The sequence below is a fragment of the Rousettus aegyptiacus genome, unplaced genomic scaffold, assembly GCF_014176215.1.
Source record: "Rousettus aegyptiacus isolate mRouAeg1 unplaced genomic scaffold, mRouAeg1.p scaffold_m13_p_5, whole genome shotgun sequence".
NCBI classification, from domain to species: domain Eukaryota; kingdom Metazoa; phylum Chordata; class Mammalia; order Chiroptera; family Pteropodidae; genus Rousettus; species Rousettus aegyptiacus.
The window spans coordinates 16,496,307-16,520,508 of NW_023416308.1; the positions used below are offsets into that span (position 1 = coordinate 16,496,307).

The window sequence follows — 24,202 nt, forward strand, 5'->3', positions numbered from 1 at the left end:
ATGGCAACGGTGTATCACGTGGATCGCTCCCGTGGAAATTACGTCACGGAGGAGGGGCGTGTCCGGAAGTACGTCACGGGCCTCCTCGGCGACGACTCGCTCAGCTGCCGCCATCTTGGGAGCTCGTCGTACCATCGCTGCGGGGAAACTGCTTTAACGCCGCACTGCTCACCTACACCTAGGCGGACTGGCAGCCCTGAGCGTCGCAGTCATGCCGGCCGGACCTGTGCAGGCGGTGCCTCCGCCGCCGCCGGTGGCCACCGAGCCCAAACAGGTACCGTGCCCCCCTTACCTCGACCAGTAGTCCGAGCCCAGGCCTGGGCGCTCCTTTTGCAGGAAGAAGCGGCCCATTAGCTGGTCTTAAAGGGACTACAAGTCCCAGGAGGCAGCGCGCTGCCTTTTGGTAACGAACTGAACTCTCTGGGACAATGGTTCTCAAAGTGTGTTCTGCAGACTTGGGAGTTTATTAGAAATGCGGAGTCTCCACCCCAGATCTTCTAATAGGAAAATGCATTTTATCAAGTTCCCAAAGTGATTCATTAAAGTTTGAGAAACACTGATCCAGCCCATCCGCATCTATTCGGTAACTAGTCTAAGCCAAACCCCGTGCCCCAGGCTCTCACGCTACTGAAGTAAATGAGGCGCAACTCCTGCCTTAGAGAGTTCACAGACTAGTGGGGGAGACAGATGTACTTTATTATTCAACAAATGTTTATTGGCCCAGCACTGTAAAGAACACAGTGGAACTTAAAAGGATCGCAATTAGTGGAAGGAGAAAGGCGAATATAAATAATTGCATTACAGTGTGATTTGCTCTATTATAGAAGTATCAGGTACAAAAGAGTAACCCAGTCACCTTTGCTTTGATGGAGTGGAGGGGAGATTAAAGTAGGTGAAGCCCACTGGAGTGAGAGGTAAATTGCTTTTAGAATGGGAGTTCACCAAGTAGGTGCTTAGGAAAGGGATATAGCATTTTTTTATTCATTCAGCAAACATTTATTGAGCATATATTGTATGGCGACCACTGTTTTGGGTTCAGAATACAGCAGGGAACGTGACAGAAGAGGTCCATACCCTTTCCACAAATACTCAAGTGCCTACGTGTCCCAGCATTTTCCCAATCAACAGGGAAAAATAAACAAGGAAATACCAGATAGTAAATGCAAAGGCACCAAGATGGAATCAGATGGTGCTTCTGGTCAAGGGTAAATAGGTGTGGTTGAAGCATAGTGCTGGCAAAGAGGTGGCAAGAGATTCAGTTCTGAGGATTCGAACTATTAGTAGACAATGGAGAGAAAAGGAAGGATTTTAAGCAGGATAGTAGCACATTTGTGTTTCAGAAATTCAGGTATGTAGGCAGCGACATGGAGAATCGCTATGAGGACGAAGGATTAGTCACTTTTCAAAAGATGCTGAGAACCTGGCTGGATTGGGGGTGATGGTAGACAGAGGGTCTGGGCAAGCTCATGTCACAAAAGGGCTGATAGTACAAGCACTATATAGCCAGAGTGATATGTTAGAAATCTGGTTCTGCTGCCTGTTGGGCCAGTTAAGCTCTCCATTCCTCAGTTTTATCATCTGGAAAATGGAGATGATTAAAGTACTTATCTCAGGGCTCCCATAAAGGTTATGAGTTAATATAGTTAAAGTACTTAAAGTATATGACACCTACTCAGCCTCCACGTTCAGTGATGATAACATTGTTATTATCATGGAATATGGAGACTGAGGAAGGGAGAGGAGGCCCAAATTTCTGGCCTGGTTGACCAAGTTTCTAGCTATTCGTGAAGAAAGGGGATAGAAATGAAAGTACCTAGGAGTTAACTGGATCTGCAGCTCTGGAGCACAAAGTGATTTGGTATATCAGTTTGGGCAGGATTGTTTAGCCTAGAGGTGGTAAGGGAAATGGAGGATGTGGTTGTGAGTTCCTGACAGAGGACAGTATGAATACTATGAAAAGAACCAAGAACAGAAATTTGGAGATGCTTGTTATAGGGCAGGAGGTGAAACAGAAACCTGGAAGAACTTGGATGGAATGGTGAGCAAGAAGGAAAGGCTAGTGACAAAGGGCCTGGGAATAGAGAAGTGGAGAGTTTTGTAAAGGAGTGGTCATTGATCATACAGCAGATAACTGCTGTAGTTGGATGTAGGTAGTTGTTTTTGACTTTGGCAAGAACACTTGAAGTGGATAAGGACCAAATGGGAGGTAAGGAAGTGGGAACACCAGAGCTGAAAGAACTCAGGATGTTTAGCTAGCAGAGGAAGGGGTGGGAGGTCAGGCAGCAGCAGAAAGGAACATGAGGGAGGAAAGAAACTATTTTTCTAAGATGAGAGACTTGACCCTTTGTTCGCTTAAGGAAGGCTGGTGAGGAAAGAATATTAGAACATATGGATAGTTAGTGTTGAATATTCCAGTAGAGTTTCACAAAACATTTGAGCATTGAGTGGTAGTTAAAACTATGGAATAGATGCAGAGGGAAAGGGCATTCAGGGCAGAAGGAGCAGCCAGCAAGGAGTTTCCTGCTTCTTTATCCCATGCCAGGCACATCCCTCAGTGTGGGTGTCCTCTGGATTCTGGAACATGGTTTCTCAGATTGTGATCAGAGCCCCTCTGCATCTGAATCCCTTGAGCACTTGGTAAAAATGCAGAAGGCAGCCAGGGAAGTTGCTTTTATTTTTACTGGTTCCCCCAGAGGGTTCCATGCAAACACAATGCAGTTAAGAGAACCATTCTTCTGGAGCAAAGGTTTCTAACTCAAGGGAAATTTGTGGGAAAAATTCTAATGCTCTCAGTAATAACCTAGAAGGGTATTACTAACTTGGGGGGACAGGTGTCCAGCCCCAAACCAGGAACTTCAAGACTTTATTTATTTTTTTCTTTTTTCATAGCCCATGGAAGAAGAAGCATCTTCAAAGGATGATTCTACCCCTTCCAAGCCAGTGGTGGGGATTATTTACCCTCCTCCAGAGGTCAGAAATATCGTTGACAAGACTGCCAGCTTTGTGGCCAGGTAACATAGTTCTGCTTGTGTGATTCATAAGTGGATTTTAGCACCGAGAATCCTTGAATCTGCACAGGGCAACACTAGGCTTTTAGAGAAGTATTGGCGGGTAGGCCCATTAGCTCTTCTAAAACCACAACATGGTGGTAAGGTAGGCAACTGACAGGACTGGCATCTCTTAACAGCATGGCAGTGGTAGAGAGTGAGTCACACCCATCCCCAGAGTCACCAGGAATCTGTCCTTTCAAAATGAGCCTGAGGAAATGCCTGGAAAACTGTTTTGTCATGGATACTCTGTGTCCATATCTGAGCCTCTGGCCTGAGGAAGACAAAAAAGGAAGCTGATCATTCTCGTTATACAAGGACTGCATTTCTCAGAGCCTCAAATGACCCATTTTGTAAAAGGGAATAAAATGCCACTTCAAGTTGTTGTGAGGCAGGAGTGAGGTAATGGGATTGAATGTAATCCGGATACATTAATGGAGGTGTTAGCCATCTTCTCAGGTGTCATGGAAATCAGTCTGAGTTCCTCTTGTCCCTCTTCTTCATACTTACACATACACGCGTCCTCAAATGGAATCTTCTTGATGGCCGCTTAACTCAGCGGGTTGGCACATACCCTAGTTTAGGGTATTTAAAGCATTCTTTTGGCAGCCAACAGGCCACATTCAGTCTACAGGTCTTTTGTTTGTTCTTATAGTTTTTTAAACTCAAATTAGTTGCTACTTTTTAAAAATGAGATGATTGCACAATAAATCTGGATTTCTGGCCTCTTGATGAACTGGACAGCTCTGCATGAAAGCAGTAGCTGGCCCTGAGCAGACTGCTGCCCTCAATCAGGGCATTTGCACTTCCGGGGGCCACGCCTTTACTCCTGAGGCACCATCCCCATCAATACATCAAAAGAGGATTCCTTCCTTTCCTAACCAACTGAAATGAAACCTAGCAAGAGGTTACTCTGGTTGATATCTTTTCACTGTGTCAGGTGTGAGGAGAGTATCCTCATCTCATTTCAAGGGCTTTGATTAACCTAAGTATTGGGTTAAAACTGTTCTCTGCTTTATTGAACATTACAAGGCCATATCAGATTTAGGGCAGCTGGTGTTGTATTTATGACAAATACTTAATGTCTCATACCAATGCTCATGCTTCCCCTTTCTACCAATATTTTAAAAACAACAAATAGGAAAAGGGTGTTGGATGAGGCATTACCACAATCTCACTACCGGAATAGATTTTGCTAGCTGTTTTCACTTTTTCCTGTTCCTTCTGGCCATTGGCATCCTTTTTTAGATCCTTGTAATACTAGTGGAGAACTTTCACATCCTGCTTTTCCCGTTTGCACTGTGTTGTAACCATGTTCCCATGTTGCTTCATGGTCTCCTCATGCTGCATAGTCCTCTCTGGACAGGCTGTACCATTTCGAGATGATGGGCCTTAACTTGGCCATCTCTTCTATCTTTTACTTTGAGATTGTTTCCAATATTTCAGTTTGGCAACTGAAACTGTGAGGGAAGTCTGAGCATTCTCTTTCCCTTTTAGATTTTTTTTTTTTCTTTTTTAAAGAAAATTCTATATGTCAGTTTACTGGCTAAAATAGCATTTAAAAAGATTCTTTAAACATTTGCCAAGGAGCTTTCCAATAATTTTGTGCCAACCTCTGATACCACAGAAATAAGAATCTTTCCAAGTTCCTTTAAAAATAAATCTGTACATCTACATCTCTACCTCTATTTTTGACTATGATGATTACCTTGTAGGCATTTCTAAAATTTGTGAACTTGCTTTTATTTATGTTGCAATGAAGGGACAGATCAGCATCTCACTCTGGGATAAAGCAAACATGCAGGACCCTCAGCTTCACATCTGCTGGGTTCCCATGTATTGACTGATGGAGCAAACAGTAAAAATCACGAACCAAGTATGGTTTTCCAAAAGTTTTTTGTCAGTTATGTTTCCCCTTCCCAGCTTTTGCCTGTCAAGAAACTAAAGTGGAAATTACCCTTGAAAGTCCCACCAGCTGGATTTAGTCAGTCATGTCTTTTTCTATTAAAATGTATTTCTCGTGTTAGAGAATACAATTCTAAAATTAACAGTAAGCTAATTGAAAGCAACAAAAGAGCTAGGAATGAGTATGGCTGCCTTCTTGTTTTATTTTTCAGATTGTTCCCACATGTGGTGAGGTTATGGCTTAGGAGGCAGTGATAGAGGAGACAACCAGAGTCCCTCTTTCTAACAGCCCTTTGTCTGCCTTGGGCGTATGCTAGGTGTGGTGGCCAAGTTTAGCAGTATTTATGCGTGCATTCATTCTCCATGTGTATGGTTCACATTATTTAATGAGGGAGACGAAAGCCTCTTCCCCAAGCATGAGGTTCCAGTTCAACTAGTGCACTGTCAAATTGAGACCTTATGGTGTTAGTCATACCACAGTGTGATCAGAATTTGCGGAGGAGCTGGGCCTGCCTGGTGTTGATGACCACCACCTTGGCACAGATTGTTAGAGTGGCTAATCTGGGGGACAGCATTTCCTGCACCCTTTCTCCCACCCTCTCTTCATCTGATAGGGCCAGGTTGTGAAAGTCTGAAGAGAGCGGCTTCCACCTAGCCCCTGTAGCTGTTTCTTGGTGTGTTTGGGGTGTCTCAGCCCTGGGCTCTGGGAACAATAGAAGCCCCACAGATAATACCCACATCATCTCTAATGTTTATGAAACAGCCTCTTCTAACCTTTATAGAAGTAACAGCCCTTACATTTGCAGGCCTCTATGTTTCAAAAAGACTTTGGCATCTTCTTAACTAATTTGATCTTCTCAATACTTCAAGGAAGAGAGAGAAGGTGATATTAGCCATATTTTTACACATGGGAAATTGATTCAAAGAGAAATTCGGTAACTTGGTGAGTTGGTAGTGAACCCAAAGCTTGAACATGTCCATATCTTATATCATTAAGGTTAGTGCACTTTCTGACTGACACAGGTGTAATTTATACTTGACACCTTGAAATATTACAAATGAGACTCTTTAAAAAATCAGGGTTTCCTAAACCTTATGAGAGACTTTTTTTAAATTATTATTAAGTCTGAGGTTTTAAAGGCATTCAAACTCGGAACATGGGGTATATGTGAGAAACTGTCCTAAGTACAGAGAGAGATGGGAGACCTCCCTACTAATCTTACTGTTCCCCTGTCATCTGAATGTACCTTATACAACAGCACAGGTCCAGGTCCACAGAGAGCAGTATTTCCTGTGTGGGCCTTACTCAGTAGTAAATGAGGTGGTTTTAGGCAATACTTAAAGCATTCAGTTTAATTGTCCACATTTTCAGGTTTTTTTCAGTCCTCATTAGCCAAAGTACAAAGTCTTTGTTTAGTGCTAGTATATCTTTAACATCTCTCCAGTGCTCAGTAATCCCTTTTCTTAATTAAAAGACCTGGCCTTGATTGCAGCAAACTTCAAACTAAACTTTAACAGTGTTACTTTGTTTTCATTGTGTTTAAATTTATGACTGCCTTTTATTAGTAAAGCATACTGATTTTTATGTGAAGTAGTAATATATGCCTTCCTTTGTTAGTACATTTTTTAAAAGTAAATAAATTTTATAAAAGAGAAAAGCAGTAGTCCAGATGGTTTCTGGAAATGGCAAGACCGACAGGAACTGTGAGAATGATGGAGGTCTGGGAGATCCTGTGGTAGTGGAGGCCTGGGCCAGGTTGAAAAACGCAGATGGCACTGGCCACTGAAGACGTCTCAAGGAGGACCTCTGCCATGCCAAGAGACAGACTAGTTTGATGGGTGGGACCGAGAAGAGGGCTTGAATGGGCGGCGTTCTGGGTCCCAGCAGTTGTAAGGGTTCTAGTGTTAATTCTTTTTTCCTCCTTCTAGGAACGGACCTGAATTTGAAGCTAGGATACGACAGAATGAGATCAACAACCCCAAGTTCAACTTTCTGAACCCCAATGACCCTTACCATGCATACTACCGCCACAAGGTCAGCGAGTTCAAAGAGGGGAAGGCACAGGAGCCCTCAGCTGCCATCCCCAAGGTCATGCAGCAGCAGCAGCAAGCCACTCAGCAACAGCTTCCCCAGAAGGTTGGAGCCAGTCCCTTCCCTCCCCTCATTCCCCAGGGCTGAGAGGAAGGCCAGGATAGGGAGGGGGGAGGATAATGAACTCTGCTATCCAAACCATACAACCACCCAGGGAGAAGATGTGAGATTCTAGCCCCATCTTACAGAAGCAGATGCTGAGACTTAGACAGCAAAGTCCGGCATTTCCTGAGCACTGCTTATCAAGCTCTGTGCTCAGTGCTTTAGGGGCCTAGTCTCATTGGCACCTCATAGGGGCTCTCCGAGGAGGCCAGCAAAGTGACCATTTTACAGATGAGGAATCTAAGGCCCAAAGAAGTGTATATACTCAAGGTCACAGAGTCAGGACTCTGAAGATGCTCTCAGCCGTTTCTCTTTGCCTTAATCACAGTGTGAGGGCAGTGCTGTGATATGGCTTATACGCTCCTCCTTGGACCATTTTTCTTTTCTGTCTTACCTTCCCAGGGCTTCTACATCTGGCCTGCCCTAATACTCCCCTCAGCACTAGGCCCAGCACTAGGGACAATTAGGGTTGTCAATGAGGACAGGAAGGGCTGGCACATTTTGCCTCCTGTGTAGACCTGGGGTGGTTCCTTCCCTTTGATCCACTCCCGAACCTTGGTGGCAAAGGCCATTGTTTTACAGTGGGGGGTAAATTTTGAAGTAGGTTTCGAGACCTTGCTTTGCAATTTACTACTCCTAGGGCTTCAGGCTACCTCAGTTTCCTCATCTATAAAAGGGATTTATAGTACCTGTTCTCTCTGCCTCATGGTTCACGTGGAGGCCAGTGAGGTAACAAACATGGAAATCCTTTGTCCATCGGGTCTTCTGCATACATGTAGGGCCTATTGTCTCCTCTGTCCCTGTTAATGGGGCTTGATAAGCCATGTTCCTGTCAGATCTTCTGGCACCCAGTTTCAGCCTTTGATTTCAGGGCAGCAGCGGAGGTACAAAGGGGCATGGTTCTCACTAGAAGCGATTCAGGTTGTTCAGGACACAGTTGGCCAAGAAATTGGTGCTTTTGTGAGTTAGGTTTCTCTCACACTATGTACCAGTGGTATGCATGTCATTAGTAGAAATGTAGAGTGCTACCCCCCCCCGCCCCCCGCACCAGATCCAGTCCACTCATGTGCCTCTTGTCTCCCATTCTCTCTACATCTTAGGTCCAAGCCCAGGTGATCCAAGAGACCATCGTACCCAAAGAGCCCCCTCCTGAGTTTGAGTTCATCGCAGACCCCCCCTCTATCTCGGCCTTCGACCTGGATGTGGTGAAGTTGACGGCTCAGTTTGTAGCCAGGAATGGGCGCCAGTTTCTGACCCAGCTGATGCAGAAAGAGCAGCGCAACTACCAGTTTGACTTCCTCCGCCCACAGCACAGCCTCTTCAACTATTTCACGAAGCTGGTGGAACAGTATACCAAGGTGCTTGGTCAGGGCAGGGGCTAGGGTGCTGGGCCTAGGGAACAAGTGCATCTTACCATAAGTACTCTGTCCACTTACTGTCTGCAAGGACAGTGCCCCTCTTTGGGGCCCCTGGGTAGATGTTAAAAATTTCATTCAGTGTGAAATCTTGTTTTCTATTCAGTTTTTCCTTTTAAACGCAACATAGACTGTTGTTTCTAAACAGAAATGAAATGCATGATTGATAACTGCTGTTAGGCAAGTGCCTGCTATGTCACAAGACCGTGTAGTATTAGCTGCTTTTAAGTGCATTTAAATTTTCAGGTGCCTAGCACAGGGCCTGAGAAAGAAACCAGCCCTTAATAATTGTCTCCTATTACTTAATTTACTCCTCATAAGAACCCATAATATAAGTGTCCCCCCCCCTTTTTCAAAAGCAGAAATAGGCTCAGAGAAGTGAAGTCACTTACAGTCTCTTAGCTATTAAGTAACTACAGTGAGACTTAATCCAAATCTTCGTTGGTTTTTTACTAGAAAGTACTCGAGTTAGAAATATTTAAATAGGCATTGGGGAAACAATTTAACATAAGTGAGTGTAGCCAGTATTTATGTACTTAACATATGCAGCATCTTCAGATATAATCCCAAATAACCTGTAAGATAGCCACTGTTGTTATACTCATTTTGTAGAAGAAGAAACTGAGGCACAAAGAAGTTAACTGGGCCAGGGTCACAAAGCTGAGACTTTAGCTCTGGCATTTTTACTTCAGGGCCAAAGATCTAGTTATGCTACAGTCAGGAATCTGGGCAAGTTAATAGTGGTATTTAAAATAATCGTTGTTAATATAAGGTACACTGGTATAAATTTGCCTGTGGTAAGTTTTTATTGCTACAAATGTAGTGGAAATTGTCTTCCTTTTAGTGACCTGGTCTGCACATCTGTTCTTGATATCTAGAAGCAATATATTAAAGTTCTGACTCGGTAAGACTCATAATGCTTTCCTGTAACTTTTTATTCACTCTAAGTATATAAGTAGAAAGAATTATAAAAACATGTGTATTTATAAAATGACCAAATCCAGAAGCTAGTAGCTGAAATAATAATCATTGAAGGCCAAAGGGTTACTGTAATCACATAGTATCAGTTTTAAGTTGAACCCTAATTTTTCCCACTGGATTGCTTTTGGGGTTAAAGGTCACCATATTTCTTCTTATTCTGTTACTTGCCTGTTTCTTCTCTTTCAGAACTGAGGTGTTGATATTCAGTACTCTAATTTGAGGGCACTAGTGTCTGTCTCTAGCCATGGGCACTCTAGGAACAGATTGATTCTGAGGGTAGAGGTACAGGGAGAATGAGGTGGAGCTGAGCCACTTTGCCAATGCTATTAAATACTGTTGGGGCAGTGGGAATGACTGGCTGTTTTGAACAAAGCCAGCAATTTTACTTTTGGCAAATATATATTGAGTGTCAGACACTCTTCCAGGTGCTGGAGATAGAGTGAAAAAAAAGAGAAATCCTTATCTTCATGGAGTTTCTGGTCTAGTGAGGGGGTAACAGACAAATGCAATGTCAGTGACTATCAGACGGTGATAAATACCATGGAGAAAAAGAAAGCAGAAGATGGAAATTTAGGGAAGTAGGGCCAGTGGGCCGCAGTCTTAAATAGGATAGTCAGGGGAGGCCTAGGAGAGTGTGCAAAACAGTAGGAGCAGATACATCCCCTGAAAACAGCCATTGCATACTGGCCATCTGCTGGACGAGCTGCCTGTGGTTTTGCATACTTTTCTGCTAATCCTTGCAGCAACCTTTTAAGTAGATGTTGCCAACTTTTAAGTGGTGGTGCCACCCTTTTGTAGAAGGAAACCAAATTACAGAGATTAAGTAACTTGCCCAGAGTCACACCTAGTGGTCCCTAAACTTTTTGGCACCAAAGACCGGTGCTCCTATGAGAATCTAATGCCTGATGACCTGAGGTGGAGCTGAGGTGGTGATGCTAGCGCTGGAGAGCAGCTGCAAATACAGATGAAACTTTGCTTGCTTGCAGGCTGCTCGCTTCCTGCTGGGCGGCCTGGTTCCTAACAGTCCACAGACCAGTGCCGTCCTCAGTCTGGGGATTGGGAACCGCTGACACAGCCAATTGTAGCTGGGATTGGGGCCCAAAATACCGCGCTCTCCTTTCTATGCTTTTTGGCAGGCCAGGAAGGCCACCTTTTTGTCCCATGTTGTATAGCACTGACAGTTGCTTTTATGATTCTTCTGCGTTTCAGATCTTGATTCCGCCTAAAGGCTTATTTACAAAGCTCAAGAAAGAAGCCGAGAACCCCCGAGAAGTTTTGGACCAGGTAAACTCGGTTCCTTATAACCAGTTATTGATGGTGCAAGTTTGTGTAGGTTCTGTTTCACATTTGGAAATTGTTCCTGAGGCAATTCCTTGTTAGGTTCCAGGCACAGGAGTGGTGGGAAGAAAGGCTTTGTGGCTACAAAGGTCAAAGAAACCTGGACTCTGTGCTCCCCAAATTTCTGCTTTGTTCCTAGCTTCACTAGGTCTTCTTTTTCACTGTCACTAGAAGCCCACTGCTGAACAGATTCTTTGGTCACAGATGCCTTGTGAAGGCCTAAGTTTTCAGAGTAGAGGAAAGGAGGCATATCGGTACTAGCTGTTTTGAGTGGCCACATGAAGTCTTCTCTTGTGGGCACTTGGTTGTTACACAGACTTCCCGGGAAGGAGTTAGCTACCCTCTGAACCCAGAGCTGTTTGTTAATTCAAATAGAAAACTCGGAGGTTATAACAAAACAGTTGCCCTTGGAGCCTAGACAGAAGGTTTCTGTGGCATTTAGAATGTTCATCCTATCCAAATTCTGAGCCTGGCTGAAACCACATACAAATACCATAGTTTGCTCCGTGAAGTTTCCCTCCCGTCCGAAGGAGATGTTGCCTTTGGTGACATCCTTGTTGGAGCAGACCCCTATTCAGCTCAGCATCATGCTGTTTCCCATCCTTTCAGGTATGTTACCGAGTGGAGTGGGCCAAGTTCCAGGAGCGTGAGAGGAAGAAGGAAGAGGAGGAGAAGGAGAAGGAACGGGTGGCCTATGCGCAAATCGACTGGCATGATTTTGTGGTAGTGGAAACAGTGGACTTCCAACCCAATGAACAAGGTTTGTCTGTGACTCCAGATAGGGAGCCAGGAACTCAGAGCTGTCCCGGGACAGCTCATACAGAGACCATCAGAATCCTTGAGAGGGCTTTATCAGTGTCTGTTTCATCTCTGCTCCCAAAAGATGTCAGTTGTACCGCGTTGTACCATTTAAACGTAATTCAACAAATGCTTATTGTATCAGACTCTGGGTGGGCCTCTGGAGATAGGAGAGAAATCAGACAGCTCTACCCCTGGGCTCACTGTGAAGAGAGCAGATAGCTGGACCTTTGATAAGGAACATCTGTGGAGGCCACCCTTTGACTCTGGCTCACTTTCTCCCAGGGAACTTCCCTCCCCCCACCACCCCAGAGGAGCTGGGGGCCCGAATCCTCATTCAGGAGCGCTATGAAAAGTTTGGGGAGAGTGAGGAGGTTGAGATGGAGGTCGAATCTGATGAAGAAGACGAGAAGCAGGAGAAGACAGAGGAGCCTCCTTCCCAGCTGGACCAGGATACCCAAGTACAAGACATGGATGAGGTATGCCCTTTTCCCCTGGAGCCCAAGGAGATGGGGATGCTCTCCATTGAAGTCATATCCAGCTCCCTTGTGAACCTTGAAAGGAGGCATGGGTCTTGCATCAGGCGTCCTGGCTGAGCAGCTGTCCAGGCCGCACAGAGCCTCTTTCCCAGCTTGGACAAACAAAGATTCATTCATAGGCAAGGATCTGAAAGCTTTCCCGGCCCTGTTCTAAGACCTTTGCACAGAGGCCCTGCTTCCCAGCACCTCCATGCTAGCTCTTAGTTAGGGAGTCCTATACCATGAGCTTTGGTGCATTAACGCTTAGGCTCAAATGATCAGCAGTTCCCAGAGCTTTTCTGAGTGTAGCCTGTGTTTCCATTCGGCCATCTCTGTCCTCTTTGAGCCTGGCCTTCCGAGCAGGCATAGGCTCCATAGCCAAGCTGCTCTCCTCCCCTCGGAAAGAATTTGTGTACTGCCTGAGAATAAAGAGCCCTATGTCTGTGGGAATTGACTTTTTCTCTCCCTCCCAGCATTGCTCTATGAGCAGCTACCATTGAGTACCAAGTTGCTCCCCGCACCCCTCCCCAGCATATTAAGTGCCCTTAGCCTCTTGGGACTGCCTGGTGCCAGCTGCTGGAAATGCCTGGGCGGAGTGTTAGCACTGTGGCCCCCAACGCTCCCATTCACACTGTGAGGAAGCAGCTTGGCTGGCTGCCGGCTGGCCTCAGCTGCCTGGGGAGGCTTAGCATGTGGACGCTGGCTGGCAGGAGCCTAGGCTCCTTGCCACACTGAGAGCCACCAGGCTCAGCTGCAGAGAAGTGGCTTCTTGGCCCCTCTCTGAGTCACGCCACTGCTTCACTTTGCAGGGTTCAGATGATGAAGAAGAAGGGCAGAAAGTGCCCCCACCCCCAGAGACACCCATGCCACCTCCTCTGCCCCCAACTCCAGACCAGGTCATTGTCCGGAAAGACTATGACCCCAAAGGTAGGGCGTGCTTTCCTGCCCTCATGTGTTCTGTTTCTAGGATGGGATGTTTCTAGGTGTCTTGTAAAGACATTGTTAACCCTCTGTCTGAGGCCTTGCAGTGGGGAACAGGGCTTAGTCATTTCTGGTGTTCGGGCAACATGCATAGTACTAGATGCAGTGTGGCACTGAATGGATGTGTCTTGAATGAATGATATGTGAATGAAACAACACCCTCTTAACCCAGGCTGCCATCCATTGTTCTTACGCAAGCATTTCTGTTTCCTTTTAGCTTCTAAGCCCCTGCCTCCAGCCCCTGCTCCAGATGAATATCTTGTGTCTCCCATTACTGGGGAGAAGATCCCTGCCAGCAAAATGCAGGAACACATGCGCATTGGGCTTCTCGACCCTCGCTGGCTGGAGCAGCGAGATCGCTCAATCCGTGAGAAGCAGAGTGACGATGAAGTGTATGCTCCAGGTGAGGTGGGGATTCCCCCACACAGTCCACACTTCTCTGACTCAGCCCTGACTCACTTTGGCCCATGGGAGTCTCTAAACTACAGTCAACTTGCTTTAAGCAAACATAGAAAGCAGCAGTTGAGGTAAACAAAAGCCTTTGAGGACAGGTGCAACCTGTGATGCTACAAAAGAACTCCCAATTTTCCAGAGTAACTCACATGGATGGCACATGCCCATTGACATCATAGAGCAAGATCTGACTATAGCTGGGAGGGATGTTCATTCTCGGGACTATCTTAGAATTAGGGCCCTGATGGCTGGAGTACCCTGAGCACCTGGGAATGAGACATGGTGTCCTGTGACTACTGTGTGAGAAGCAGCCAATAGGGAGAAAACTGTCCCAGAGGTAGGACACCAGGCTTTTAGTCCTGACTCTGCTATTTGTTACTCATGTGACCCCATCGTCTCAGTATCTTTCATAAGGCAAGGAATGGATAAGCTCTGATTTATAGCCTTATTTAGTGCTGATTGGGCAGCTTTCCCCAGTCTCAGAGGACAGATGTACTACATTAGGACCCAGAGTCAGCCTCTTCCCATAGGACCAGCCTCTACCTTGTACCAGGAGAGCTGCTGCCTTCTTGGTAGGGCACCTGCTTTATTTTCCCTCTCTGTCCCCTGTCTCCATTCTGTGACTGTATCCAGGTCTGGATATCGAGAGCAGCTTGAAACAGTTGGCTGAACGGCGTACTGACATCTTCGGTGTAGAGGAAACAGCCATCGGCAAGAAGATTGGGGAGGAGGAGATCCAGAAGCCAGAGGAGAAGGTGCAGTTTGGTGGATCTTAGTGTTTTCCCTAACCTCAGATTCCCGCGTTGGGCTCAGTTCTAGAAGCCCTGACAGGCTGTGGCTTTGTTTTCCCTTCCCTTGTAGGTGACCTGGGATGGCCACTCAGGCAGCATGGCCCGGACCCAGCAGGCTGCCCAGGCCAATATCACTCTCCAGGAACAGATCGAGGCCATCCACAAGGCCAAGGGCCTGGTGCCAGAAGATGATACCAAAGAGAAGATCGGCCCTAGCAAGCCCAATGAAATCCCCCAGCAGCCACCGCCTCCATCTTCAGCCACCAATATCCCCAGCTCTGCCCCACCTATCACCTCAGTGCCCCGGCCACCTGCAGTAAGCCAGCAGCCACTTAGTCAATGATCTTTTAGACCTTTGTTCTTGGGGTCGCACACTATTGACTGAGAAGAGCAACTACCTTATAGCAGCGTCTGAGTGCTGAGTGGCTTAGGTAGAAAGAAAGAACACTTTAATTGGAAGTGAGAACCTCTAGCCTGGACTTCTATCAGTATGGGAAGATTGGAACAGGGAGGGAGATGAGTGGCAAATGTAAGAAGGAGAGAAGGGCCGAAGGACTTGATGGTTCTTTGAGGATTGCTGACTTGTCTCCAGGAGGCTAAGTCCAGGTCATCCTCTTTAGTGGCTCTCTCAGTGTCTGCCATGAGCGGCTAGTTGAGTCCCAAGTGGGAAGAGTGTCGCCATGGGCCTTTCCCGGTGTAGTTCCTATCAGCCTGAGGTGAGGCTGCAGTCTCAGCCCCAGGGTGCTAAGTCAGAGCTGTCTAGACTCATCCTTAAAGGCTGTAGGTGACCAGTCACCAGCTGCTTGTGCTCTGGGAGTCTAGCTTTCGCTTCCTGTGACCCATAGGTCCTTTCTCCCCCACAGATGCCGCCCCCTGTTCGTACCACAGTTGTGTCTGCAGTACCCGTCATGCCCCGGCCCCCAATGGCATCAGTTGTTCGACTGCCTCCAGGCTCGGTGATCGCTCCCATGCCGCCTATCATCCATGCACCCAGGATCAACGTGGTGCCTATGCCTCCTTCAGCCCCTCCTATCATGGCACCCCGTCCACCCCCCATGATTGTGCCAACAGGTCAGTGTTTCACGTTGATTTCCAGGCCATTGGGTCAGGACTATAGGCCAAGCACTGTGAGCAGAGCAGTAGCTGACGGTAGTGCCAGCTGTTCTAGCTGGGGGTCTAGAGGAGAGCCATGGCTTCCCTGTGTGAGAGAGCCCTGAGCTGGGAGCTGCGGCTCTTGGGGTAGATAGGCGTCATGACGGTGGCAGAGCTGGGGTTTATATACCCAGGGAGTCAGGCCTCAGACGGGGACATAGATCTGACAGTGCTCCCTGTCAGCAGGCACCCACTCTAGCCATCAGTCCCACCTCTCCTCCAGTCCCCTGCTGCCCAGCCTAGGCAGCCTCCCAGGTCCCCTTGCCAGGGAACCAGCTGGCTGCCAGACTCAGTAAGGAGTGGCACTTCACACCTCTGACTGGGAGAAACAGGAAATCTTTGCAGTCTCCACTCTTACTTCTTACCAGCCCTGAGACCTAGTCCCCTTCCCTCAACTCACACAGCTGCTTACTCCTGTCCTTGCAGCCTTCGTGCCTGCTCCACCTGTGGCACCCGTCCCAGCTCCAGCTCCAATGCCCCCTGTCCACCCTCCACCTCCCATGGAAGATGAACCTGCCTCCAAGAAACTGAAGACAGAGGACAGCCTCATGCCTGAGGAGGAGTTCCTTCGCAGAAACAAGGTATGTGATCCCAGGGTGCTGCCTATGGCTTGGGGTGTTTAGGCAGGGTGGGCGGGTGGAGAAGGGTGTTCAATCCTGCCCCAGTTACACACTCCCTAGCTTACCCTATTCTACTCCCATGGTTTTGGCTTCTGAGGCCTAGTTTAGTTATTGGAGGCCTGTGAGAGCTTTTGAGCATACACTAGTTGTGGGGTCAGCAGTTAGAGGATCAGACATCAGTGGTCCCTAGGTGTGAACTATTGTAGAGGCCAACAGGGAGACCCAGCTGCACAGACAGTAGGACTCGGAAAATCCTGGGTGCAGTTCTTAATTTTTTTATGGCCTTCTCCAGTTTCAGCCCTTAGGATATCTGCCTGTTCTGAGGATCCTGTTGGGGTGCTAGAAATAAGGAAAGGTTGGAATCTTGGCACTGCTTGTCCCTAGGGAAGCTATTAGGCCCCAGTGAGGAAGCAGAAACAGTTGCAGCCCCATTCTCCCAATGAATTCGACCAAATCTTTTCTTTTCCCCCCTTTATTTCTGATAGTGTTTCTCATCTCTTAAGTACTCAAGTGTCAGGGGAGAGCTACATGTTTTATGGGTCTTGTCCATTTAGTACCATGCAGCGGTTGTGATCACCTGCTTTATAGAAATGGTGCTGAGGCGCAGAGAGACCTAGTTATTAGGGAAGTTGAATTGGGAACTCAGATCTTCCGAACACACAGTTCATTTTCTTGCCTTCTGTGGTACTTCTCAGGGTTTATAGAGCATTTTCATGTTATCAGGAAGCAGAATAGAGATTGTTTTAAATTTTGAAAAGAGAAGTGATTTGTGTCGTGTCACAAGTGGCATCATCAGGAGCTCAGATGGAGAGGTGACATTGTCTAGACTGGTCCACGAATAGGAGAGCATAGTTCCTGATTTGCTCATGGCTCCACAGCCTAATGGCCACTTCCTGTTCTGCAGGGTCCAGTGTCCATCAAAGTCCAAGTGCCCAATATGCAGGATAAGACAGAATGGAAACTGAACGGACAGGTGCTGGTCTTCACCCTCCCACTCACAGACCAGGTATGAGTTGCTGCAGGGGAAGCAAGGGGTCGGGGTCAGCTTCCTCCAGCTGACCTTAGCAACGGAGTGAATGACCTCTCCTTTGGTTCTACAGGTCTCTGTCATCAAGGTGAAGATTCACGAAGCCACGGGCATGCCTGCAGGTAAACAGAAGCTACAGTATGAGGTAAGTCGGGTGTCTGGACCTGCCTTCTTGGGTCCCAAAACCTCTGCTCTCCCAGAAGCTAAATCCCCTGTGGAACGGAAGGAATTGGGAGACACCTGGGTGTGGCCATCTGAGTCCATCATAGAAGCGACGATGCTGGCTGGAAGTGCCAGGGCAGGTTAATTTGACAGGGCAAGGCTCTGGCAGGGTTACAATGCAGTCTTGTGTGGAGTCTAGAAAACCCTCTGCCTCAACGATGGGGTAGACATTTGGGTATAAGACTTGAGGATGCTCTGGTGGTTTTCTGTCCCAGTGGAGTGGCCATCCCACAGGTGTGGTCTCAGATAGCCTGGCTTCGTGCAAGGACATGGAGGTGATAGTCCAGCTCAGCCTGGTGCTGAGGTCACATGGGGCTGCTGTGTTCTCCCTTTTTGGATGTTGACAAATCCCTACTCTGGGTCTCAGTTTCTTACTCTGTAGATAAGGCTGTAAGAGTAGTTGATCTCTAAAGGTCTTGTGATTTAAGAGGCACAGTTCTGTAAAGTTGGTTAGTGCCAGCTTCTTGAGGTGTCACAGAAGGGAAGATCATGGCTGGGTATGGAAGGAAGGAAAAGCAAAGCATTCTGGGAGGAACCAGAGATTTTCAGTCCTGCCTTGTGCTTGGATCCCTGCTTTCCTTCAAGCCCCTGTATTTGCTTCATGTGAATGGACATTGGGAGTTGTGAGACTGCAGTGTGCTTGAGGCCATATTGCCCCATGCTGATGCACTTTCTGTTTTCCAGGGCATCTTCATCAAGGATTCCAATTCACTGGCCTACTATAACATGGCCAATGGCGCCATCATCCATCTGGCTCTCAAGGAGAGAGGTGGGAGGAAGAAGTAGAAGAGAAAAACCTCCTCTCAGGTTCCATCCACTGCCATTTTGCCTCTCCTGGCCCCCACCCTCTCCCCAGACCCAGGGGACCCTGCCTTGTACATTTGTTTTCCTCTTACTAAGTTTGGAAATTCATATTGTCAAGCAGAGTTTCCTCCTCCCACTCCCTCCCCACATTGACAAGAGGGCTTTCTATGCTACTCTTCTCCCTAGTGGTGTCCAGAATTCCTTTGTGTTCAGGTCTTGATTTGAGGGGGGATTCATTTCTTCAGGCAGCCCATTAGGAAATGTGAACCCAGAGATGTCCCACAGGATAGTGTCGTAGTGCAAAGTGGCACTTGGCTGATAGAATATGCTTATTGTCGTCATTAATCATTTTGTGTCTCGCCATGAGTTGTCTAATAAACCTCTTGGACCTTTCTTGTGGAATCAGTGTCTTTAAGAGTTGTCCCTTGGCCACTTGCACCCTGCCCAGACTCAAGGCAGGAGGAGCATGGCACAGTGCCTTTCGGCTCCTCTTCTGCTCTGAGGAATGCTGGGCTTTTAACTACTTAATACCATCAAGTCTTTCATGAGTCTTTCTTCAGTAAATTTTTATTGCCCTTTTAAAACATTCGGGCTCTCCAAAGGCATAGCCCCATATATTTAACAAACTAATACAGATGTCCGCAACATGCCAGGACCACAAAACCGTGACAGATGGGATGCAGGTCCTGGGTTAAGAAGGTAGAGATTTCCTGTTATCCACCACCTGATTGGCTCTGTGACCTTGGGCAGGTGGCTTGCCCTGAGTGAGCACAAGGACATGATGAGGGTTTTTTAAAATGTATTTATTGTTAAAATATATAATTGTGCCAAGGCCTTGAACTATTTAAGGACTAAAGCTTAACCAGTGCACCCTTAGTGTCTTAAGCACTTTATCTGTTTTAACTCATAATTCTGATGTGAGTATTCCTATTTTAAACTTGAGTAAACTGAGGCACAGAGAGGTTGAGTCCCATGTCCACAGTCACACAGTAAGAAGATGAAAAGAGAATGTATGCAAAACACTTATTACAGTTCTTGCCCTCTAGTAAGGGCCAGATATAGGCTGCTGTTTTAGGAATTGTGCTATCACAGGGAAGTAGATGCTGCTGTAGGTGTTCCAAGGGAGAAAGGTGAGAGACTGTTGATAAGTATTTTCTGGTTTTAAACCTAAAGCTGATTTCATTCTGGATATCTTGTGTATTTCATTCTGGATATCTCATGTATTTTTCCTGAGAGGACTACCCAGTGCCTTTTCTTTGCAGTTCCCTCCTATTTGATCCTACTAGTTTCCCCCTGAGGTCATCTCCACGGTTTAGAGGGGTGAGGCCATTCCCAAGGTCACAGAACCAGTATTCTATTTACCACCCTACCCTACCCTACCCCCTGCCAAGCTCAGAGCTTGCAACTCCAGACCTAGGGCTTAGGTGGCCCTTCTATAGTGCCAGTTGTGTGGCTGCTTTACAAACTGCTGGACCAAGTTTTTAACTTGGTCTGTGGAATGTTATTCCTCACCCTTTTTGAAATTTGCCTCTTACCTGGTTACTGAAAGTTTCCTTCAGGGACCAGAGCTGAAATTTGCCTTCCTGAAATGGGCTCCATGGTTTGGGTGCTTAAAGTAAGCCCCCTGCTAATCGCTTCTCCATGTCCAACACCAAAAATCCCTCTGAACACCATCTGGATCTTGCTCCAAGAGGGAAGGGGTCAGGAGACCTGGGGGAGACCTACACTCCTAGCTCTCCTTTCTTCCTGAGATTGGCTCTGGAGGTGGGGACAGAGCACTGCATAGATTGGCAGATCGTACAGGCCCTCTGTGACTGAGGCTGTGACTGGAGGCCAAGAATGCTGCTGGGTGGTATGTGAGTGAATGGGTCCTTTGAGCAGCCTCTGGGTTCCGAACCCAGTTTCCCGGAGCTCCTGAATGAACATCTGTCCTGGCTCACTCAGTCGCAGAAGGCCCATTGACCACAAGATGGCCTTGTGACTGTCAGTGGCCACAGGCCCAGCTTGTAGCACAGCACTCTGCATGCATTTCTTAGGGTTTGCAGCATGTAGGCAGCACTTTGCACAGCTTTTCTCATTCTCACTGCAATCCTCTGTGGATTATCTGCCCTATTGTTTCAATGAGGTGGATACCCAAGGTTACATAGCCAGTGAGGGCTCTGGAAGGCCAAAGCAGCTCTTCTGTTCTTGGTGGCCACACAGTCCTCACCATTTCACCAGACTGGAATGTGAAATACAGAGAAATGTTCCTGTTGTGGCACTGCTGGGAAAATCAGGCACAAGTTGATGCTTTCAGAATCACTAATTTTAAAGACTTGCTCGAAATGAGTTCCAGGGATTGCAGACATTAAAGAATGTCAGTTTCAGTTCTACCAGCTGCTTGAAATGAGCACTTGTCATGTAGCCCAGAGGAGATCACTAATGATTAGACCCATTGCACTTTTTAAAATTATATATTGTATTAGAGAATATATATGAAGATTACATTAGGTTGTTATGCTATATACTTGAAATGTGTGGTGTACTATAATCATAGCAATCTTTGTATGTACTATTTCATCTATCCCTATAATTCAAAAATCAAAAAAGTATAATATAGCTCATATCTAGGAGTATACATACTAATATATAAGATTTTTAGAAGTTTTTTAAAATGAAAGTAAAATGTAAGATCTTGAGGTTAGATTATTAACTATTTGATTTGGGGATTTGCTCTAACTATTCTACATTGTTATATTAAAAAAAAAAAAAATTGTAGGTACCCCTGAGCCATACAATCCATGAAACAAGACAAAATACTTTCCTATTCTTTATCATTACAGAGAAGATACTATCATTCTAAGCTGAGTTCAGTTAAGCTAGTCAGTGTTACCTGATGTGCCACCCCCCCCCCACCCCCCCGCAAACCAGTGGCTGTGATTAGATAGGAATAGATGTGTTGTATGAACAGGTGATAGAGGAAGGAATGCAGCCTCTTCACCATTGAGCAGAAGCTACCAGAAGAGTCATTTGTTGTATGGATGTGTGAAGGAAGAAGGTGAGTGAGCCTGGAGCTGCTGCCATGAGTGGCTCTAGCTTGAGGATGAGGCAACCACAGGAAGAGGGACAAAGAGAAAAGGAGTAAAAAGGAAAATTAGGTTGATATCCCTGGTGATAACCTCTGGATCAAACTGCTGCTGAAGCTTATATACCTTTGATATTTTTAAGGTATGGGATCCACTAAAGGCAGTTTTGAGTTAAGCCCATTTGAGTTGTGTTCTCTGCCACTTGGACCAAAAGCTTCTTAACTGTTATTGTCAGTGTAAGGATAAAGAAGCTTTATAGTTTGCCTACTCATCATAGGCTACTGGGCACCAGCTGTCCACTTTGAATCACTGCTCTCATTACAAATAAAGGCTATGACTTCTGGATATCTGCTTGTGGCCATTGCTGACAGGTTTCCTGAGCACATATGGGAGCTCCACATACCAGGGGCCTGTGTGAGCATCTTGAGCTAAATTTTCAGGAATGACCCCAGTGATGAGACTCCAAGTTATCAATATATATTCTTGTAGCCCTAGCCAAGCATCTCTCATCCTCAAAAGAATATCTACAGCAGTCAGTCTATGAGAATGTTTTACAGCATTGCCAAAGGCCTCTCATTTTGTTGAGCCACGTGATTCTGCAGGGCATCCTTTGAATCATTCATTCATTTGCTCCTGCTTTCTCACACCAGTTTACCCATACCATCATCTGAGCCTGCTTCTTGCAAGGGCTTTGCACTTGCTGCCCTGCTTCCTGCACACTATTCTCCCAGGTCCCCACAGAGAGCCTTCTTCATTTCTATCTACTCCTTCCCCAAGCCATACCTTTGCCCTCAGCATTCTCTATAACTTCCCCTGCTTTATTTTCCTTTTCACATTACCTTACAAATATTCTATGCTTATTCATGTTCTCCCATGGGCCAGGACTTCATCTCTTTTGTTCACTAGAGTAATATCAACTAAGGTCAAGTGCTCTGGAGTTTGAAGTAAAGAAACCTAACATTTATCAAGTGTCTGCTATGTTCTGGAGGCTTCATAGGGTTGCAGCCATGAAACGACTTCCAAGCCATGTGCCACTGGTTAAATGAGGTAAACTTCACTGTTGCAACCACAGGCCGTGATGGGAAACACATAAGACAGTAATGAATTTGCAATTACTTTGCAAACTACAAATGCCACTACTCCTGGCTTCCGTTTACTGGGTTCCTCCATGTGTTAGATGTTTAACCCATGTTATCACACTGAAGTCTCAGAAAAATTCCTCCAAGGAGGTATTTTTTCAGTATTTCCATTTGGCAGATGAAGAAATGAGCTCAGAGAAAAGTGATTTGTTCAAGGTCACATAGCAACAGAGTAGATTTGAATCCTAGGTAGTCTTGTAAAAAAAAATTAGAAGCTGGGGAATCAAAGCCTTAACTTGAAACATTTATCCAGTCTCCCAAAGATGGACTCCTGGGTCCCTCTAACCTACTCCCAACCTCACCACCCCCCAAACATCCCTAGGGTGAACATCAATGTATATGTGCCCTTATAGAGCTGAATGTGTTTGGGTTATGACTCTAGGACCAGAATTATGGAGTTGAAGATGTGGATACTGCCAGATTTTGGGGCTTCATATCTGTTCCAGGTGTGTCTGGCTCCCTTTTTTGGGATAGGCCTACATTTCAATATAAGGCCCACTCTGCCCCTCGTGGGAATTGGGACTAAGAGCCCACCACTCTGTCTAGAGCCACTGGAAAGGAGGAAACACCTTCCTCGACTGAGAGTTTAAGACCAAAATAGCCTGTGCCCATGCCCATGTATTTTGTTGCCCTGTATGTGGAAAACCAGAAGCCTATGGAATGTTAAGATTGCATAGTGAAGTCTTCAAGAATGTCTGGGCCACATGGCATCAAGGAAATGACTGTTGTTGAAATCACTGAAACCTCTTCCCTTCTTGGGGCTTGCTTTGGGCCCATTAGCATCCTGTCCCAGGCCCTGCAGCTCAGGCCTGGCTCTTTCAGTCCCTTCGCCTCTCTGGTCCTGTCTCCCCCACAGGTCTATAGGAGAATGTCAAATGACAACATGGCTGTGACTTGTAAACTATAAAGTATTAGACTTAAGTGAGGAGCTATTGTTATGTCTTCAAGTGTTGACAATCTCTGGGGTCAGAAGTAGGCTGCTGGAAGCTAAGTCTATGTAGATACAATTGGCCCATGCCTCCCAATGTAAGCTGTTGGTAAGAGCTAGGGTCACATCCTGGCTCTGCTACAAGCTGTTTCAGGGACTATGCAGCTGACTTCACTTCCCTGCACCTCAGTTTCCTTAACTATAAAATGGAACTAATAATAGTATCTATCTTGTTGCTAAAAGATTGTAAGGAGTGGTGTGACAAATTTGGAAAACAGCTTGCCAGTTCCTCAAAAGGTTTTAAGAGTTACCAAGTGACCCGAAATTTCCACTCCTAGGTATTTACCCAAGCGAAATGAAAATATATGTTCACATGAGAGCTTGTACCTGAATGTTCATACCAGCATTATTCAAAATAGCTTCAAAATGGAAACAACATATACAACCATCACTGACAAATGGATATACAAAATGGTCTATCCATACAAAGGAATATTATTCAGCCATAAAAAGGAATGAAGTACTGATACATGCTACAACATGAATGGACCTTGAAAACACTATGGTAAGTGAAATAAGCCAGACACACAAAAGTACATATTATATGGTTCCATTTGTATGGTTCCAGAAAAGGCAAATCTACAGAGACAGAAAGCAGATTAGTGGCTGCTAGGGCCTGAGGAGGAAGGTTGGTGAGTGACAACTAATGGATAGGAATTTCTTTCTGGGGTGATGAAAATGATCCAAAATGAGATTATGGTGATAGTTGTACAACTCTATGGATTTTTCTGGCATGTTGATTATATCTCAAAGCTGCTGGGGAC

The 24,202-nt window shown here is 46.1% G+C and overlaps 1 protein-coding gene across 1 annotated transcript; it reads left to right on the top strand.

Annotated features, from left to right (window-relative positions):
* The first annotated feature begins 94 nt into the window (after positions 1-94).
* On the top strand, positions 95-18,648 carry SF3A1 (splicing factor 3a subunit 1). The gene is made up of 16 exons (XM_016135595.2): positions 95-274; positions 2,890-3,011; positions 6,882-7,089; positions 8,247-8,504; positions 10,752-10,826; positions 11,490-11,640; positions 11,964-12,157; positions 13,006-13,123; positions 13,395-13,580; positions 14,264-14,385; positions 14,492-14,737; positions 15,285-15,492; positions 16,000-16,154; positions 17,098-17,199; positions 17,294-17,365; positions 18,127-18,648. The coding sequence occupies exons 1-16, from the start codon at positions 212-214 to the stop codon at positions 18,226-18,228; spliced, it is 2,382 nt and encodes a 793-aa protein (XP_015991081.1). The 5' UTR covers positions 95-211; the 3' UTR covers positions 18,229-18,648.
* The last annotated feature ends 5,554 nt before the right edge of the window (positions 18,649-24,202 follow it).

Excerpts from the sequence above, each read along its gene's own strand:
- SF3A1 (XM_016135595.2), top strand. The coding sequence starts at position 212 with ATGCCGGCCGGACCTGTGCAGGCGGTGCCTCCGCCGCCGCCGGTGGCC. Across the intron at positions 7,090-8,246 it reads AGCAACAGCTTCCCCAGAAG|GTCCAAGCCCAGGTGATCCA; the intron begins GTTGGAGCCAGT and ends TCTACATCTTAG. Across the intron at positions 16,155-17,097 it reads AGTTCCTTCGCAGAAACAAG|GGTCCAGTGTCCATCAAAGT; the intron begins GTATGTGATCCC and ends CCTGTTCTGCAG.